This window comes from Somniosus microcephalus, chromosome 3, assembly GCF_052327205.1.
Source record: "Somniosus microcephalus isolate GS21.2 chromosome 3, FLI_Smic_1.0, whole genome shotgun sequence".
Classification (NCBI taxonomy): domain Eukaryota; kingdom Metazoa; phylum Chordata; class Chondrichthyes; order Squaliformes; family Somniosidae; genus Somniosus; species Somniosus microcephalus.
The window spans coordinates 251,802,367-251,822,607 of NC_140989.1; the positions used below are offsets into that span (position 1 = coordinate 251,802,367).

The window sequence follows — 20,241 nt, forward strand, 5'->3', positions numbered from 1 at the left end:
AATCTATTGCCATTCAGATAATAATCTGTCTTCCTGTTTTTGACACCAAAGTGGATAACCTTGCATTTATCCACATTATACTGCATCTGCCCAATCACCCAACCTGTCCAAATCATACTGGAGTTTCTCGGCATCCTCCTCACAGCACACACGCCCACCCAGTTTTGTGTCGTCTGCAAATTTGGAGATATTACATCTAGTTCCCTCGTCTAGATCATTTACATATATTGTGAATAGCTGGGGTTCTAGCACCGATCCCTGCGGTACCCCACTAGTCACTGCCTGCCACTCGGAAAAAGACCCGTTTATTCCAACTCTTTGCTTCCTGTCTGCCAACCAGTTCTCTATCCAAGTCAGTACCTTACCCCCAATCCCATGTGCTTTAACTTTGCACGCCAATCTCTTATGCGGGACCTTATCGAAAGCCTTCCGAAAGTTCAAATACACCACATCCACTGGTTCTCCCTTATCTATTCTACCAGTTACATCCTCAAAAAATTCCAGTAGATTAGTCAAGCATGATTTACCTTTTGTAAATCCATGTTGACTTTGTCCGATCCTGTCACTGTTTTCCAAGTGCACTGCTATTACATCTTTTATAATGGACTCTAGCATTTTCCCCACTACCAATGTCAGGCTTACCGGTCTATAATTCCCCGTTTTCTCTCTACCACCTTTTTTAAATAGTGGGGTTACATTAGCTACCCTCCAATCCATGGGAACTATTCCAGAGAATAATTTTATAGCAATAAAGTGTAGATATAGAAATGTGTGACTTTAAAAAAAAGTGTTACTGTGATGATAAGGAATGGTTATTTAAAAAAACAGGTTCAGCTTTGCATAAAAACTTCAATAGTGGTAAGTCATTCATATATATTCTGGAGGCCAGGGAAGGGACAAGAGAGGAAAAAATCTTTTGTTTACTATTTTGCACTAGTGCTACAGGAACGTTTTACTGTAAACGGCAATCGTGGCAGGTACTGTAACATAAAAGATTGAATTGGATAAGTACTTGAAAAATAATACAGGAAGTTAGGAGTGAAATGGGTTTAGATTAGACAGCTCCAGTTGGAGAGCAATAGCACAGGAACAATGGCACAACTGGGTGCCTTTTGTGCTGTCATTTCTATGGTTCTATTAATTTATTATTGCTGCATGGACAGTTGCAACTAGGTAAAGTACTGGGAGTTCTACAAAGCCACTGCCAGACAACTGTACCTGGAAATTTGATAGTTAAATTATGTGAACCCAGCATTAAGTACAAACATTCTGCGATTCCTGGCAAGTTGGCTGGACACCAGCACTTTTCAGGAGTACAGAAATACAGAGGAACTATTCAGTGGCTGTTTTTCTATATATTAAAAAAAAGTCACTTCAGATCAGCTCAGTTACACTGCAAGCAACTTTTTGACGATTTTACTGATCGTCCTAGTTGGGTCAGAGTGGAAATGCTGCTGAAAGGCTTTTTTTTTAGAAAAAGCGAACAAAAGCATTTATTGAGCAGGCAGCTTTAAAGAATGCCACATTGTAAGTGAAATAATAATGGGTATAATGGCTAGTTATGTCAGCAGCAGAATTAAAAGGTTTAAGTTGCTATGTCGCTGAAAGCCCTTTACAATTTTTGTTCATTTAATAATTTAGGAAGTTTTATCCATGTTGGATATTTTAGACTATAAACAGAAGGGTGTGGATTATACTAGCAGAGCCCAACAGGTTCATATATGAACTACAATAATCCATTGTTAATTTAAACAACAGCCACTGTAGCATCCATATTTTAAAACTGGCATGCAAGACGGCTGGAGATGTCCTTTATGCTTAAAAACAAACTCCTGGACATCCCTTGCCATGAAAACCACAAATCCATATTTGCTCAAATGTTGACAAGTGTTAAAACAAAATCAAGTTAAAGTTAGTATACTAATGTTTTAAGGCAGTAAGCCAATTAAAATAAGAGTTGCTATTGTTTTGGACTCTTTCTCACTCTGTCCAGTTCTCATGCCATTGAATCCATTCTGTGTATATCAGTACAAATTTTGGAAAGATAATGGAGTTGGGCAGCAACAATTTATATAGCACCTTTAAATGTAGTAAAACGTTCCAAGGTGCTTTACAGGAGTGTTATCAGACTAAATTTGACAGCGAGCCACATTAGGAGACTAGGACAGATGACCAAAAACATGATCGAAGAGGTAGGTTTTAAGGAGGACAGAGAGATAGAGAGCCTAGACAGCTGAAGGCACAGCCAACAACGGAGGGGGTGAAGGAAATCGGGGATGCACAATAGGCCAGAATTGGAGAACGCAGAGTTCTCAGAGGGTTGTAGAGCTAGAGGAGGTTACAGAGATTGGGAGGGGCGAGGCTATGGAGGGATTTGTAAACAAGGATGAGAATTTTAAAATTGAGGTGTTGCCAGACCGGGAGCCAATGTAGGTCAGCAAGCACAGCGGTGATGGGTGAACAGGAATTGGTGCAAGATCGGATATGGGCAGCAGAGATTTGGTCATTCTGGGAATCTAAAATTCAAACCTTTCTACATCTCAACTATTATCACATCACGTTGTTTCAGTTTCGCAAGTTGACGAATTGTTGCTTTAAAAGCTAACTGATCTTCATCTTCAAATACGAAGCCGCCTACATTCCATTTCTGCCATCGGCAAGTCAAAATGAGAACCTTTCACCCAAGCATGTCAGTCAAATTCATCATTATACAGAAAACAGGCTCAGCAGCTTCAACAACAATCTATGGACAGTCTATGCTGCATGTCATTGCAAAAGGGGGTAAAGACATATATCATCGAAAAATAATGGAGAAAAAGAAACACAAATCTGATTTCACAGGGCTTGTTGCCTCAAGGGCTGCATATTGGCATATTTTTATTATAGAAGTGGTTCCACAATGCGTCCAAGCGGTTGGTGCTCAGATTCCTTCCGCCCTCCCCCACCCCTTCATTTATATGTGAGTAGATTCCAAGCGCTGCATCATATAGGAACTCCGCATCGGCCATTGCTCAAAAGCCACACTTCTGACTTTTGGTTTTTCCTTATGACCATCCTTGATGTCAGTGAAGATCCATATAGGTGAGCAATAGAAAAGAAACATGGTCGAAAAAAATGGCTGCCAGCAGTGGATTGTGCAACTGGATTGGTATTTGAATTTACAACAGAAAATGCTGGAAAAACTCAGCAGGTCAGGCAACATCCGTGGAGAGAAATTTGAGTTGTCGTTTCGGGTCGAAACCCTTCTTCATCACTTTACACTTTTAGATAAGTTGGCATCACTTTACACTTTTACATAAATTGCAGTTGTTGAGATACCGCGGCAAACATGGGAGTCGAGACCAGAGCTAGTAAAACACAACTGCTTTTATTCTACCTCATGACAAAGAGGAACTGGAAAAGCCCGCGCATCCACTTAAATACTTCCCAGACAGGAAGTGCTCCCGGCAGCCTGTCCCTGTGGGAAACAAGTTGCTGGAGGAAAGGGCCCCCGGCTGGGGGCGTCTGCTTAAACTGTCCGTGCTGCCGTGAGCGGATTATGTCCAGTGGTGGTGTGTCGCCACAGAGCTCCCCCCAGAATCCGCTTAGGAGGAGTGGACGAGTCGTGACGGTGGTCTGATGGTTCTGCCGCAGCGGCTCTGAGTGGTTGCCGGTCTAGTTGGTGGGGCCGGGCGGTTCGCCGCCGGCTGTGCTGGCTTGCTGGCGGGACGGCCTCTAGTTGGAGGCCGTGCCACGGGGACCTGTTCCTCTGGTTCTGTGTGTGCTGGTTTGAGCCGGTCGATGGAGACTGTGTCGACCCTGTCGCCGAGTCGCAGCTTGAAGACCTTGTCCCCGGTTTGTAGCACCTTGTACGGTCCGTCGTACGGGGGTCGCAGGGGCCCGCGGTGCGCATCGTGTCGCACGAAGACGAAGCGCGCCTGCTGTAAATTTGGCGGGACGTGAGGTGCGAGTTCGCCGTGTCAGTTGACCGGAAGTGGGGCGAACTGCTGAGCGGAAGAGAAAGAGTTGAGCCGCTGCTGTTCGGCCGACCAAGGCGTGGTAGCCTCCGGAAGGAATTCGCCTGGGACGCGCAGCGGTTGTCCGTAGACTAACTCCGCTGCCGAGGACTGGAGGTCTTCCTTGACCGCAGTGCGTAGGCCTAGTAGCACCCACGGTAGGCGGTCAGTCCAGGTACTGTCCTGCAGGCCGGCGCGGAGTGAGGCCTTGAGTGACCTGTGGAAGCGTTCACAAAGCCCGTTGGCCTGCGGGTGGTACGCCGTGGTTCGGTGGAGCATCACCCCGAGGTTGCGTGCTGTGGCCGTCCAGAGTTCGGAGGTGAACTGGGCGCCTCTGTCGGAGGTTATGTCGGCCGGTACGCCGAACCTCGCAACCCAGGTGTTAACGAACACCCTGGCGATGTCGGCTGTGGTGGTGGAGGTCAGCGGCACTGCCTCAGGCCAGCGTGTGTAGCGGTCGACCATCGTGAGGAGATAAGTTTGGCCTTGCGATGGCGGCAGGGGACCGACGATGTCGACGTGTACGTGGTCGAAGCGGCGGCTGGGTACCTCGAAGTCTCCCAGGGGTGCTTTTGTGTGCAGCTGTACCTTAGCCCGTTGGCAGGCGAGGCAGGAGATGGCCCAAGTCCGAACATCTCTGCTGAGGCCGCACCAGACGAAACGCTGGGAGAGGAGTTTGACGGATGCGCGGGAACCCGGGTGGGAGAGCCCGTGGAGTGCGTCGAAGATGCGGCGGCGCCAGGTTGCAGGAACGACCGGCCTGGGTTGGCCGAGTGAGACGTCGCAAGTGACTGCCGTGGCTTCGGGCCCGTGCGCGACCTTGACTAGGCGTAGCCCTGGCAGGCTGGTAGCCACCGAGAGGAGGTCTGGGTCCGTGAGCTGGGCCGCTGCTAGTTGCGCGTAGTCGACCGCGAGGTGATTCGCGCAGATGGCGGGACGGGAAAGGCAGTCGGCGACAACGTTGTCTCTACCGGAGACGTGCTGGATGTCCGTAGTAAACTCGGACACGGCCGCAAGCTGGCGTTGCTGCCTAGCGGACCAGGGTTCGGTGTGCTTGGCCATCGCGTATGTGAGCGGCTTGTGGTCCACGTACGCGGTGAAGGGGCGGCCTTCCAGGAGGAACCTGAAATGGCGGACCGACAGGTGGAGCGCGAGAAGCTCGCGGTCGAAAGTGGAGTATTTGACCTCCGGGGGGGCGCAGTTGGCGGCTGTAGAAGGCAAGTGGCTGCCACGCGCCATTGACCCACTGCTCGAACACGGCGCCGACCACGTGGTCGGAGGCGTTGGTGGTGAGCGCGACCCGGGCATCGGCCCTCGGGTGCGCGAGCAGGGTGGCGTCGGCGAGCACGTTTTTGGTGGCGTCGAAGGCGGCTGACGTGTCAGTGGTCCAGGCTACGTCCATCTTGCCGGATTTACCTCGGAGGGAGTCGTATAGGCGCTTCATGAGGGCTGCCGCTCTGGGGATGAACCTGTTGTAGAAGTTCACCATCCCGAGGAACTCCTGGAGGCCCTTGATGGTTGTGGGGCGGGGGAATTGCTGGACGGCCTGCACCTTGTTGGGCAGGGGGACGGCCCCAGCAGGGGTGATGTGGTGACCGAGAAAATCGATCTCGGTTAGGCCGAATTGGCACTTCGCCGGGCTGAGGATGAGCCCGTGTTGGGCTAGGCACCCGAACAAGATGCGAAGGTGTTCGAGGTGTTCCTGTTTGGAGGAGCTGGCCACGAGAATGTCGTCTAGATAGACGAATAGGAAGTTTAGGTCCCGGAGGACTGAGTCCATCAGGCGCTGGAAAGCCTGGGCTGCATTCTTGAGGCCGAAGGGCATCCTCAGGAACTCGAACAGGCCGAATGGGGTGATGACGGCCGTTTTGGGGATGTCCGCGGGGTGTACGGGGACTTGGTGGTAACCGCGCACCAGGTCGACTTTGGAAAAGACGGTTCGTCCGGCCAGTCGGGCCGAGGAGTCCTGGATGTGTGGCACCGGGTATCGGTCGGGGGTGGTAGCGTCGTTAAGGCGGCGGTAGTCCCCGCAAGGGCGTCAGCCTCCGCCGGGCTTGGGGGCAATGTGGAGGGGCGAGGCCCAAGGGCTGCTGGAGCGGCGGATGATGCCGAGTTGTTCCATGGTGGTGAACTCGGCCCGCGCGATTTCCAGCTTGGCCGGGTTGAGTCTGCGGGCGTGGGCAGAAACTGGGGGGCCGGTGGTGGGAATATAGTGCTCCACACCGTGTTTGCCGGCTTTTGCCGAAAAGGTCGGGTTAGTGAGGGCGGGAAACTTGGCTAGGAGTGCCGAGTAGTCGTCCGTGGCTCTGGCGAGGCAGTAGGTCGTCAGGCCGGCCGAACGGGCCGGGGTAAATGCGCCGGGGATGGGGGCCATAGTGTTGATGTCGACGAGGCGGTGCCTCGGAATGTCGACAAGGAGGCCGTGGGCGCGTAGGAAGTCTGCGCCGAGGAGTGGGCAGAGGACCTTGGCTGTGAGGAACTCCCAGCGGTAGCGGCGGCCCGCGAGGTCGAGCGTGACCATGCGGGTGCCATATGTGCGGATGTCAGAGACATTGGCTGCGGCCAGCGTGATACCCCATGTGCCGCGTTGGATTTCGAGGGCGGAGGCGGGGGTGATGCTGTGCTGGGCCCGTGTCGCACAGAAATCGTCGGTGACGTACAGTAGAGGCCCCTTTTGCCCCGTGGCCATCGCGGGGGCCGGTGCGGGGGGGGTTTGAAGGTACACGGTGGCATGCAGCGTTGGGCCCTAGCGCCAAAACGGGTGTGGTAGTAGCAGTGACCCGGAGTGGTAGGGCGGTCGGGCCTAGTGGGCCGGGTAGACCGCGTGGTCGTTGCCGTGAGGTCGGGCGCGATGTCGCGAGCGGACTGTGCAGAGAGCAGCCGGTCGGCCTTTTCGGCTATGTCATTCAGGTCCGAGGAGCCAGACTCCACAATGAGCGGGCGGATGCTGGCGGGGAGCTGCCGAATGAAAAGCGTGCAAAAGAGGGCGCCGGGGTTTTTGTCGTCCGAGAGGGACAGCATGTGGGAAAGCAGGTCTGATGGTGAAGCATCACCAAGGCCGGGGAGGTCAAGGAGTTGGCAGTGGCGCTGGTAAGAGGACGTTTGAAATTTTTTAAGGAGCGCAGCCTTCAGATGTTCGTACTTGCCGTCCGGTGGTGGATTCTGCAGCGCTGCCCAAACCTTGGGGACTGTGGCGTAGGTGAGAGCGGAGACGAGGTAGTCGTACTTTGTGGCGTCGACTGTAATGTGTTTCAGCCGGAATCTGGACTCAGTTTGAACAAACCAGGCTTCGGCGAGGTTCTCCCAAAAGTCCGGTAATTTAACCGTGACTGCGTTTGTATCCGCCATGCTAGCTTAGGATTCGTCCTGAGCGTCGGGGTCACCAGTGTTGAGATACTGCGGCAAACGTGGGAGTCGAGACCAGAGCTAGTAAAACACAACTGCTTTTATTCTACCTCATGACAAAGAGGAACTGGAAAAGCCCGCGCATCCACTTAAATACTTCCCAGACAGGAAGTGCTCCCAGCAGCCTGTCCCTGCGGGAAACAAGTTGCTGGAGGAAAGGACCCCCGGCTGGGGGCGAGTGCTTAAAATGTCCGTGCCGCCGTGAGCGGATTATGTCCAGTGGTGGCGTGTCGCCACACAGTGGACTTACTGTTTACAATGCAATTTGTGACCAGTAAGCTTATTGCCTTTCATAAATTTTGGAAAGAAATCATCCTCTACATAGCTTGTTCTTTGGCAACTGCGTAACAGTTGAAGGGCTAACTTTTATATATATAATATATATATATTATATATACACACACTCTAATTTTGGAGGCTAAGTTTACCTCCCATAAATAATCTACAGCATACATAACTAACCCAGTGTAAGAAGCTAATCTACAGCATTCCAGAATGCCCCATATTAAATATAGAATATGCATATCACCAAAAGTATTTCTTTAATATAGCAAAATTATTTCTCATATGTGACTTCCTTATAAACTTATTTTCACAACTTTGCACTTCTAAGCTCAGGACACTTGGCACTAACTAAGAATCTTCTACTTCACAGATGCTCCTCTAGTTTGCTTTGTTGTTTAGAAAGTTGAACTGATTCCAATGAAATTAATATTCATTTCAATGCAAGTAAGTGGCCAGCAATTTCTGTTCAATACAGTGGACTGTACCTGGCTCCATCCATGGTGATCCTTAACACTGTCAACAGACAGAGCAATCATTTTCACTTTGCGTTTTTGAAATTCCGGAACCAGCTTTGCCATGCAGCCCAGCTCTGTGGTGCAGACAGGGGTGTAGTCTGCTGGGTGGGAGCACAAGAGGCCCCATCTGTCGAACAAACGAGCCATCATATTTTGACAAAGCATGAAACATTACAAAATACTAGGTGTAGAGACAAACATATGTCCAACTACCCCATTGAAAGAAACTACAAACTTGCATTTCTACAGTGCTTTTCACGACCTCAGGATGTCCCAAAGCGCTTTACAGTCAATGAAGTGCTTTTGAAGAGTAGTCACCGTTGTAATGTAGGAAACGCCACTTTGTGCACAACAAGCTCCCACAAACTGCAATGTGATAATGACCAGATAATGTTTTAGTGATGTTAGTTCATGGATAAATATTGGCCAGGACACGGGGGAGAACACCCTTGCTCTTCTTTGAAATAGTGCCACGAGATCTTTTACGTCCACCTGAGAGGGCAGACTGGGCCTCGGTTTTAACGTCTCATCCGAAAGACGGCTCCTCTGACAGGGCAGCATCTTCTCAGTACTGCACTGGCATGTCAGCCTAGATTATAATGTAGAGAATATTTATAAACAAATCAGCTAATTACTCACTGAATATTCAGTGTTTTATTCTAGTGACTTTTATAGTAGGGATTTGTGATCTGTAACGGAGGTCCAAGTCAGCATTGTTGTATAGAGCCTTGGTCAGACCCCATCTGGAGTATTGTGTTCAGTTTTGGGCACCGCACCACAGGAAGCATATATTGGCCTTGGAGAATGTGTCGCGCAGATTCACCAGAATGATACAGAGGCTTAGAGGGTTAAATTATGAGGACAGTTTGCATAAACTTGGCTTGGAATCCCTTGAGTATGGAAGAGAGAGGGGTGATCTAATCGAGGTGTTTAAAATATGAAATGGATTCGATAGGATAGATACAGAGAAACTATTTCCTTTGATGATGAAATCCAGAACGAGGGGACATAATCTTAACATTAGAGCCAGGCCATTCAGGAAGCACATTTTCACACAAAAGGTAGCAGAAATCTGGAATTCTCACCCTGAAAAAGCTGTGGATGCTGGGACAATTGGAACTTACAAGACTGGGATTGATGTATTTTTGTTAGGTAAGGGTATCAAGGGATATGGAATTATGGCGGGTAAATAGAGTTGAGGTGCAAATCAGCCATGATCTAATTGAATAGCAGAACAGGCTCAAGGGGCTGAATGGCCCACTCCTATGTTCCCAAGTTCAATTTATGTTGATTGTTTAGGATATGTCTAAAAGTTCCCATTGAAAGTGCAGGCTTTGCATAGATTATGCTCACTAAATCCAATGGCATCCATTGTATCTCTAGTGGTGCACGGCCATGCAATATCACATGTTTCAGATATATGGTGGACACCATCGTTCAGCCCAAGATAATCGTCTAGAACAATCCAAACAAAAAGGTATTCCTAGTGTGGTAATGATGGCAACAACAAATATAGAACCTTTAACACAATACGATGTCTTGAGGCATCTCCCAAGGTGAGGCCTGAGCAAAGGAGGCGGGGGGGGTTGGGGGGGGGGGGGGGGAAGTGAAGTGGGGGAGGGGTGTGTTTAGGAAAGTTGGCCAAAGGTGCTGGTGAGGTGAGAGGTTTTAAGGGGGCATGTGAAGACGGTGAGGTTTTAAGGGGGCATGTGAAGACGGTGAGGTTTTAAGGGGGCATGTGAAGACGGTGAGGTTTTCAGGGGGCATGTGAAGACGGTGAGGTTTTCAGGGGGCATGTGTAGACGGTGAGGTTTTCAGGGGGCATTTGTAGACGGTGAGGTTTTAAGGGGGCATTTGAAGATGGTGAGGTTTTAAGGGGGCATTTGTAGATGGTGAGGTTTTAAGGGGGCATTTGAAGATGGTGAGGTTTTAAGGGGGCATTTGAAGATGGTGAGGTTTTAAGGGGGCATTTGAAGATGGTGAGGTTTTAAGGGGGCATTTGAAGATGGTGAGGTTTTAAGGGGGCATTTGAAGATGGTGAGGTTTTCAGGGGGCATTTGAAGATTTTAATTATCATATTAACTGGACAAATCAAATTGGGCAGAGCAGCCTTGAGGATGAGTTCATTGAGTGTATTAGGGATGGGTTTCTTGAGCAGTATGTAACTGAACCGACCAGGGGGCAAGCAACCTTAGATTTGGTCCTGTGTAATGAGACAGGATTAATTAAAAATGTCCTAGTAAATGATCCCCTTGGAATGAGTGACCATAACATGGTTGAGATCCATATTCAATTAGAGGGTGAGAAGGTTGGATCTCAAACAAGCGTGCTGAGCTTGAATAAAGGAGACTATGAAGGTATGAGAGCGGAATTAATTAAAGTGGACTGGGAAAATAGATTAAAGGGTAAGACGGTACATGACCAGTGGTGTACATTTAAGGAGTTATTTTACAACTTCCAAAAAATATATATTCCACTGAGGAAAAAAGGGTGTAAAAGAAAAGATAGCCATCCGTGGCTAAGTAAAGTAATTAAGGATAGTATCCGACTAAAAACAAGGGCATATAAGGTAGCCAAATCTAGTGGGAGGATGGAAGATTGGGAAGTCTTTAAAAGACAGCAAAAAATAACTAAAAGATTGATTAAGAAAGGGAAGATAGATTATGAAAGTAAATTAGCAAAAAATATAAAAACAGACAGTAAAAGTTTCTATAGTTATATAAAAAGAAAAAGGGTGGCTAAAGTAAATGTTGGTCCCTTAGAGGATGAGACCGGGAAATTAATGGTGGGAAACATGGAGATGGCAAAAACACTGAACACTAATTTTGTATCAGTCTTTACAGTAGAGGACACTAAGAATATCCCAACACTGGACAAACAGGGGGCTCTAGGGGGGGAGGAACTAAATACGATTAAAATCACTAAGGAAGTGGTACTTGGTAAAATAATGGGACTCAAGGCGGATAAATCCCCTGGACCTGATGGCTTGCATCCTAGGGTCTTGAGGGAAGTAGCGGTAGGGATTGTGGATGCATTGGTAATAATTTTCCAAAACTCACTGGACTCAGCAAAGGTCCCGGCAGATTGGAAAACTGCTAATGTAACACCCTTATTTAAAAAGGGTAGTAGGCAGAAGGCTGGAAACTATAGACCTGTTAGCCTAACATCTGTGGTTGGTAAAATGTTAGAGTCCATTATTAAGGAGACAGTAACGGGACATTTGGATAAACATAATTTAATAGGACAAACTCAGCATGGTTTCATGAAGGGGAAGTCATGTTTGACAAATTTGCTTGAGTTTTTTGAGGAAGTAACATACAGGGTGGATAAAGGGGAACCAGTGGACGTAGTGTATTTGGACTTCCAAAAGGCATTTGACAAGGTGCCACACAAAAGATTATTGCTCAAGATAAAAAATCACGGGATTGGGGGTAATATTCTGGCGTGGGTGGAGGATTGGCTCTCTAACAGAAAGCAGCGAGTTGGGATAAATGGTTCGTTCTCAGATTGGCAACCAGTAACTAGTGGTGTTCCGCAGGGGTCAGTGCTGGGTCCCCAACTCTTTACAATCTATATTAACGATTTGGAGGAGGGGACCGAGTGTAACATATCAAAGTTTGCAGATGATACAAAGATGGGACGGAAAGTAGTGAGTGAGGAGGACATAAAAAACCTGCAAAGGGACATAGACAGGCTAAGTAAGTGGGCAGAGATTTGGCAGATAGAATACAATACTGGAAAGTGTGAGGTTATGCACTTTGGCAGGAAAAATCATAGAGCAAGTTATTATCTTAATGGCAAGAAACTGGAAAGTACTGTAGTACAAAGGGATCTGGGGGTCCTGGTGCACGAAGCTCAAAAAGTTAGTATGCAGGTGCAGCAAGTGATTAAGAAGGCCAATGGAATGTTGGCTTTTATTGCTAGGGGGATGGAATATAAAAACAGGGAGGTATTGCTGCAGTTGTGCAAGGTATTGGTGAGACCGCACCTGGAATACTGCATACAGTTTTGGTGTCCATACTTAAGAAAAGACATACTTGCTCTCGAGTCAGTACAAAGAAGGTTCACTCGGTTAATCCCGGGGATGAGGGGGTGGTCATATGAGGAGAGGTTGAGTAGATTGGGACTCTACTCATTGGAGTTCAGAAGAATGAGAGGCGATCTTATTGAAACATATAAGATTGTGAAGGGGCTTGATCGGGTGGATGCGGTGAGGATGTTCCCAATGATGGGTGAAACTAGAACTAGGGGGCATAATCTTAAAATAAGGGGCTGCTCATTCAAAACTGAGATGAGGAGAAACTTCTTCACTCAGAGGGTGGTAGGTTTGTGGAATTTGCTGCCCCAGAAAGCTGTGGAAGCTACATCATTAAATAAATTTAAAACAGAAATAGATAGTTTCCTAGAAGTAAAGGGAATTAAGGGTTACGGGGAGTGGGCAGGAAATTGGACATGAGTCTAGGTTCGGAATGGTCATGGCCCTGTGGGTAGTGGAGTGGGCCCAGGGGCCGTGTAGCCTTGTTCTGCTCCTACTGTGTTCTAATTCTGTGTTAGATTTCAGGAGATGGTTTTATTCCTGTTCCTGGCTGGGGTGGAGATCGCCTTTACAGAAGGTAAGTACTGTAGAAAATATAGGGACAGAGTGATCTCCTGGAAGAATTTCGATCGCCTAGATGGGTCGGAGAGGAATTTCCCAGATTTTTTTCTCCCAAATTGGCCATTGGGTCTTTATCTGGTTTTTCGCCTCTCCCGGGAGATCACATGGGTTCGGGTGGATGCAGAGTGATAGAAGATTTGAGGTTAGGATCGGATCAGCCATGATCTTATTGAATGGTGGAGCAGGCTCGAGGGGCCGATTGGCCTACTCCTGCTCCTATTTCTTATGTTCTTATGTTCTTATGGTGAGGTTTTAAGGGGGCATTTGAAGATGGTGAGGTTTTAAGGGGGCATTTGAAGATGGTGAGATTTTAAGGGGGCATTTGAAGATGGTGAGGTTTTAAGGGGGCATTTGAAGATGGTGAGGTTTTAAGGGGGCATTTGAAGTTGGTGAGGTTTTAAGGGGGCATTTGAAGATGGTGCGGTTTTAAGGAGGCATTTGAAGATGGTGAGGTTTTAAGGGGGCATTTGAAGATGGTGAGGTTTTAAGGGGGCATTTGAAGATGGTGAGGAAGAGTATCACGACAAAATGGGTTTACGGTTTGTGAAAACTGACAGCTCAGTCACAGGTGATAAAGTAGAGGGAGAGGGGGGAAAAAAACTAGTTTGTAACTCGCTTTAACCCACAATAAAACTGCCAATAGTTACTGCGTAAGCAATCCACCTGTTTGTCACCTGTCCAAAAGTACACAACTTTCCCTTTTAGAGCTTGCATAGAATTTACAGCACAGAAACAGGCCATTCGGACCAACTATTCTGTGCCAGCAATATGTGACTCCAGACCCATGGCAATGTGCGGTTTTCAACAGAGTGCTGAGAGTTAGGTGAGTCAGGGAGTCTTAACTGGTTGCTGAAATCAAACTTTTGTTTGTTTCACATTTACTGTGTACTGTTTACTGTTTAAAATCTAAATTTCCCAGCTTTAAGCAGGGTTAAAAAGGGATAAACAAGTCCTACAACTCAGAGCAGCTGAAGGCAGTTAACAAGGGAAACTGGAGTAATCTGGTTAACCTGGTTCTCCTGTAGCTGGGCTCAGCAAGTCTTTGTTTCAGGGCCTATAAAACAGGCTTTGAAGTGCGATTTTGCACTGAGTGCGGTTTTCAACAGAGTGCTGAGAGTTGGGTGAGTCAGGGAGTCTTGTGAGGCAAGGCCTCAGAGCTTCGGCGGGTGCTTCAGCGGTAGAGTGGGCCTACAAAGGGCTCCAGAGACCAGGTAAGGCTTACTTTACTGGTGGTATTGAATTAATTAAATTTAACTTGATTAAAGGGGTAGGTCATGCCAGGAGAGCCCAGCCCCGTGATATGCTCCTCTTGCTCTATGTGGGAATTCAGGGACGCTGCCAGTGTCCCTGACCAACACGTGTGCCAGAAATGCATCCAGCTGCAGCTACTAACGGGCCGTCTTGGGGCGCTGGAGCTGCAGGTGGATGGGTTGTGGAGCATTCACGATGCTGAGAGGGTCGCGAATTACTCGTACAGTGAGTTGGTCACACCACAGGGTAGGGCTGCACAGGCAGAAGGGAAATGGGTGACCACCAGGCGGAACAATAGAAGCAGGCAGGTAGTGCAGGGGACCCCTGTGGCCATCCCCCTTTCAACCAGGTATACCGCTTTGGATACTGTTGGGGGGGATGACTTACCAGGGGAAGGCAGCAGCAGCCAACTTCCTGGCACTGGGGGTGCTCCTGCTGCCCAGGAAGGGAGGAAAAAGAGTGGGAGAGCAATAGTGGTAGGGGATTCTATAGTAAGGGGATCCTATAGTAAGGGGAACAGATAGGCGTTTCTGTGGCCGTAGACGTGAATCCAGGATGGTTTGTTGCCTCCCTGGTGCCAGGGTCAAGGATGTCACTGAGCGGCTGCAGGGCATTCTGGAGGGGGAGGGCGAACAGCCAGAGGTCGTGGTCCACATTGGTGCCAACGGCATAGGTAAAAAGAGGAATGAGGTCCTACAGCAAGAATTTAGGGAGCTAGGTAGAAGATTAAAGAGCAGGACCTCAAAGGTTGTAATCTCTGGATTACTCCCGATGCCACGTGCTAGTGAGTATAGGAATAGGAAGATAGAACAGATGAATGCGTGGCTAAAGGGATGGTGCAGGAGGGAGGGCTTTAGTTTCCTGGATCACTGGGTCTGCTTCTGGGAAAGGTGGGACTTGTACAAGTCGGATGGTTTACACCTGAACCAGAGGGGGACCAATATCCTTGCGGGGAGGTTTGCTAGCACCGTTGGGGGGGGGGGGGGTTTAAACTAACTTGGCAGGGGGATGGGATACAGGGTGGAGCTATAGTAGGGGGTGATTTACAGCCAAATACGGAGGAAAAAACAAGTCAGCTGGGAAGGCAGAGCAAATATGTGAAGGCAAAAGGGAATATGGCAAGGCTGGAAGGCATTTATTTTAATGCAAGGAGTCTTGCAAATAAGGTGGATGAACTGAAGTTGTTGTTGAACACATGGGAGTACGATATTGTTGCTATCACGGAGACATGGTTGAGGGAGGGTCAGGACTGGCAGCTAAATATTCCGGGGTATAGAATCTTCAGGCGAGACAGAGGGGGGTGTAAAAGGGGAGGGGGTGTTGCAATATTAATTAAGGAGTCAATTACTGCTGTAAGGAGGGATGATATATTAGCGGGTTCCTCTAATGAGGCCATATGGGTAGAACTTAAAAACAAAAAGGGGGCAAGCACTTTGCTGGGAGTGTACTATAGGCCCCCAAACAGTCAGGGGGAGATAGAGGAACAGATATGTAGGCAAATCTCAGAAAAGTGCAAAAATAATAGGGTAATAATAGTGGGGGATTTCAACTTCCCCAATAGTAATTGGGATAGTCAGAGTGTGAAAGGCTTAGAGGGTGCAGAATTCTTAAAGTGCATCCAGGAGAGCTTTTTCAGCCAACATGTAGAAAGTCCTACAAGAGAGGGGGCGGTACTGGACCTAATTCTAGGGAATGTAGCCGGGCAAGTGGTGGAAGTGTCAGTAGGAGAGCATTTTGGCGACAGTGACCATAATTCGGTGAGATTTAAGGTGGTCATGGAAAAAGACAAAGACGGCCCGGAAATAAGGGTTCTAAATTGGGGGAAGGCCGATTTTAATATGATAAGGCAGGATCTGGCCAAAGTGGACTGGGAGCAGCTACTTATCAGAAAATCCACATCAAAGCAGTGGGAGACTTTCAGAAGGGAAATAGAGAGAGTACAACGCCAACATGTTCCCGTAAAGGTCAAGGGTGGGACCAACAAGCAAAGGGAACCTTGGATGACAAGGGATATACAAAAATGCATTAGGAAAAAAAGGGGGGCTTTTGGCAGTTACAAAAGACTAAAGATGGAGGAAGCCCTAGAGTATAAAAAGTGCAGGGGCATACTTAAAAAAGAAATTAGGAGAGCGAGGAGGGGCCATGAAATAACACTGGCAAGCAAAATAAAGGAAAATCCTAAGATGTTTTATAAGTATATTAAGGGCAAGAGGATAACCAGGGAAAGGGTAGGGCCCATTAGGGACCAAAGTGGCAATCTGTGTGTAGAGCCAGATGATGTAGGCGGGGTTTTAAATGAATTTTTTGCATCTGTGTTCACTATGGAGAAAGACGATGTAGACATAGAAATCGGGCAAGGGGACTGTGATATACTTGAACATATTAGCATCGAGAGGGAGGAGGTACTAGCGGTTTTAGCAGGCCAAAAAGTGGATAAATCCCCAGACCCGGACGAGATGTATCCCAGGCTGCTGTGTGAGGCAAAGGAGGAGATTGCAGGGGCTCTGACACAAATTTTCAGAACCTCTCTGGCCACAGGGGATGTACCAGAGGACTGGAGAACAGCTAACGTAGTACCATTATTCAAGAAGGGTAGCAGGGATAAACCAGGGAATTACAGGCCAGTGAGCCTAACATCTGTGGTAGGGAAATTATTGGAAAAAATTCTGAGGGACAAAATTAGTCTCCACTTGGAGAGGCAAGGATTAATCGGGGATAGTCAGCATGGCTTTGTCAAGGGTAAATCATGTCTGACCAATCTGATTGAATTTTTCGAGGGGGTGACCAGGTGTGTGGATGAGGGAAATGCTGTGGATGTGGTATACATGGAGTTCAGTAAGGCTTTTGACAAAGTCCCGCATAGGAGACTGGTCAAGAAGGTAAGAGCCCATGGGATCCAGGGTGCCTTGGCACGTTGGATCCTAAACTGGCTGAGTGGCAGGAGGCAGAGGGTGATGGTTGAAGGTTGCTTTTGTGACTGGAAGCCTGTGTCCAGTGGGGTACCTCAGGGATCGGTGCTGGGTCCCTTGCTGTTTGTGATCTACATAAATGATTTGATGAGAATGTAAAAGGTATGATCAGTAAGTTCGCAGATGACACGAAAATTGGTGGGGTGGTAAATTGCGAGGAGGAAAGTCTCAGGCTACAGGACGATATAAACGGGTTGGTCAGATGGGCGGAAAAGTGGCAAATGGAATTTAACCCTGAAAAGTGCGAGGTGATGCATTTTGGACGGACAAATAAGGCAAGGGAATACACAATGAGTGGTAGGACCCTAGGAAGTACAGAGGGTCAGAGGGACCTTGGTGTACATGTACATAGATCCCTGAAGGCAGCGGAACAGGTAGATAAGGTGGTTAAAAAGGCATATGGGATACTTGCCTTCATTAGCTGAGGCATAGAATATAAGAGCAGGGAGGTTATGATGGAGCTGTACAAAACGCTGGTAAGGCCACAGCTGGAGTACTGTGTGCAGTTCTGGTCGCCTCACTATAGGAAGGATGTGATTGCTTTGGAGAGGGTGCAGAGAAGATTCACCAGGATGTTACCTGGGATGGAGCGCCTCAGCTATGAAGAAAGACTAAACAGGCTGGGGTTGTTTTCCTTGGAGCAAAGACGGCTGAGGGGGGACCTGATTGAGGTGTACAAAATGATGAGGGGCATAGATAGGGTAGATAAAGAGTAACTTTTCCCCTTAGTCAGGGGGTCAATAACAAGGGGGCATAGATTCAAGGTAAGGGGCAAGAGGTTTAGAGGGGATTTGAGGAGGAACTTTTTCACCCAGAGGGTGGTTGGAGTCTGGAACTCACTGCCTGAAAGGGTGGTAGAGGCAGGAACCCTCACAGCATTCAAGAAGCATTTGGATGAGCACTTGAAATGCCATTGCATACAAGGCTATGGACCAAATGCTGGAAAATGGGATTAGATTGGACAGGGCTTGATGGACGGTGCAGACACGATGGGCCGAAGGGCCTCTTTCTGTGCTGTATAACTCTATGACTCTATGATAATGTCGTTGACTCTTAACTGTGCTCTGAAATGGCCTAGCAGTAACATTTCCACTATGCTATTGTTCCCTCACTACCATTATTTAACCTGACTACCGGTGGAACATAGGAATTGCTAGACAAAAAAGACCCAAGATCCATCCCGGTAGTCACATGACACAATGATAATGGAGTTGTTGACTAATCATAGCAATCAATCTCTATCCATTAGTCTACAACAGACCCAGACATAAATGAGGAAAACCCCAGAGGTGGAGAGCTTTGTAAACCATAGGTTCAAAGTCACCTGTTTCTCCCAAGCATGCTACACTTACCATGTCATATTTCAAATTACTCATATACTGTATCCCAAAATGTTATTTTCTGAAATAAATCTATCTAATTTGCATTTGAATGAATCAATACTAACTGCTTCCACCATCTCCCCAGGGAGCCTGTTCCATAGATTGACCACTCACTCACAGAAATCACAGAAACCACACAGTGCAGATAGAGGCCATTTCGGCCCATCGAGCCTGCACCGACACATATCCCACCCGATCCCCATAACCCCTACACCAACACATATCCCACCCTATCCCCATAACCCCACGTATTTAATCCCCCTAACACTAAGGGTCAGAAGAAGGCCATTAATTGGTCCAGGCAGCGGGCGGTCGAGGGGGTCGTCCGGCCGGATTGCCTCCCTCTCTTCCGTGGCCATGTTCGCGCCCGGGTGGCCCTAGAGCTGGAGCACGCGGTGTCCGCCGGCGCGCTAGATCACTTTCGTGACCGGTGGGCGCCGCGGGGACTGGAGTGCATGATTGGGCTGGAGAACCAAATTTTAATTTGATTATTAAGGTTTATTTGAAGTTTTATTGGTTTATTACAGTTTTATTGGTTTATTTACAGTTTTAATGGTTTATTTACAGTTTTTATCTGTCTAAATTTATGGTTTTACCAAAAGAGGAACACTAAGGGTCAATTTATCATAGCCAATCAACCTAACCCGCACATCATTGAGATAACGTTTCCGCAGATTAGTTTTAAATTTACTTTCCTTCAAGTGCAGGCTGTGTCCTCTGCTTCTACTGTTTTGGACATGCTGAAACAGCTTGTCATGGTTTATATTATCTAGTCATGTGATATGCAACAAATTTTTCAACCATTAATGCAAGAATTCATTATGTGCATAGCTAGCTCGAAAGATAAACCTAAAAGCAGTGACATCTACAAAGATCTCAAGTACCCCAACATAATATTTGGAGACCAAATACCATGGTCGGACTGGATGGTGAAAAACACCTTCTGGTGGTAGCAGGAAGAGCAAGGTGCATCATTTTAATCATTGAAGCTGCTTTTATATTGGCCTTGTTTTCAATTTAGATTTTGGGAGACTGGCATCCGTGAGCCAACTCTCCCTATTTACACTGCTAAATATAGCTTCCACAGCAGCCAACGCATAGGCCGAATTGTTCAGGGATCTACCCTTCCACCAGGACATGAGAGCTGGATTTGGTAGTGTAATCGCTGGGAGCTGGTATCTTCCAGAAATGTCAATTAAAATAAGGCAAATATAGAAGCAAGATACTGTGATGTCTTAACTCATCACATCATGCATTTTCAGGTGGTAATGTTACCCCAGCAATCCAATGTTTTCAGGAGGGGTGGAGGAAAAGGAGGAACTTTTGCTTTTAAAGAATTGTTAAGCAGCTTCAAGAAGTTGTTAAGGTTGTTCATGAAAACTTAGGTACTGCAGCCAACCTGGCTGGTGCTCTCGTTTTTAGTAACAAGTAACAGATTATCTGGTCATTATCACATTGCTGTTTGTGGGAGCTTGCTGTGCGCAAATTGGCTGCTGCGTTTCCTACAACTGTGACTACACTCCAAAAGTATTTAATTGACTATAATGCACTTTGGGACATCTGGAGGTCGTGAAAGGCACTATAAAGTAGGAAAAAGACTTGCATTTATAATCAGGGTACAGACGTTTGAAGGCAAAGGGCCGATAGTCATCTTGACCTTTGTTCCCTGAGGGAGCGGAGTGATGACGCACACCACTATCTCATTTTGGCAGTGCTGAAAAGATCTCTGGGGAGTACTGGGTTACTTGTATGTATTCAGAAACAGGTTCCCAGCTCCAATTC

The 20,241-nt window shown here is 47.6% G+C and overlaps 1 protein-coding gene across 1 annotated transcript in view; it reads right to left on the minus strand.

Moving 5' to 3' along the window:
- Positions 1-20,241, minus strand: part of prdx6 (peroxiredoxin 6) — a 36,620-nt gene that overhangs the window by 15,688 nt on the left and 691 nt on the right. Inside the window, exon 2 of the mRNA XM_085982343.1 lies at positions 8,171-8,327. Within this exon, the coding sequence (XP_085838469.1) occupies positions 8,171-8,327 (157 nt within the window). The remainder of the gene's footprint in view (positions 1-8,170; positions 8,328-20,241) is intronic.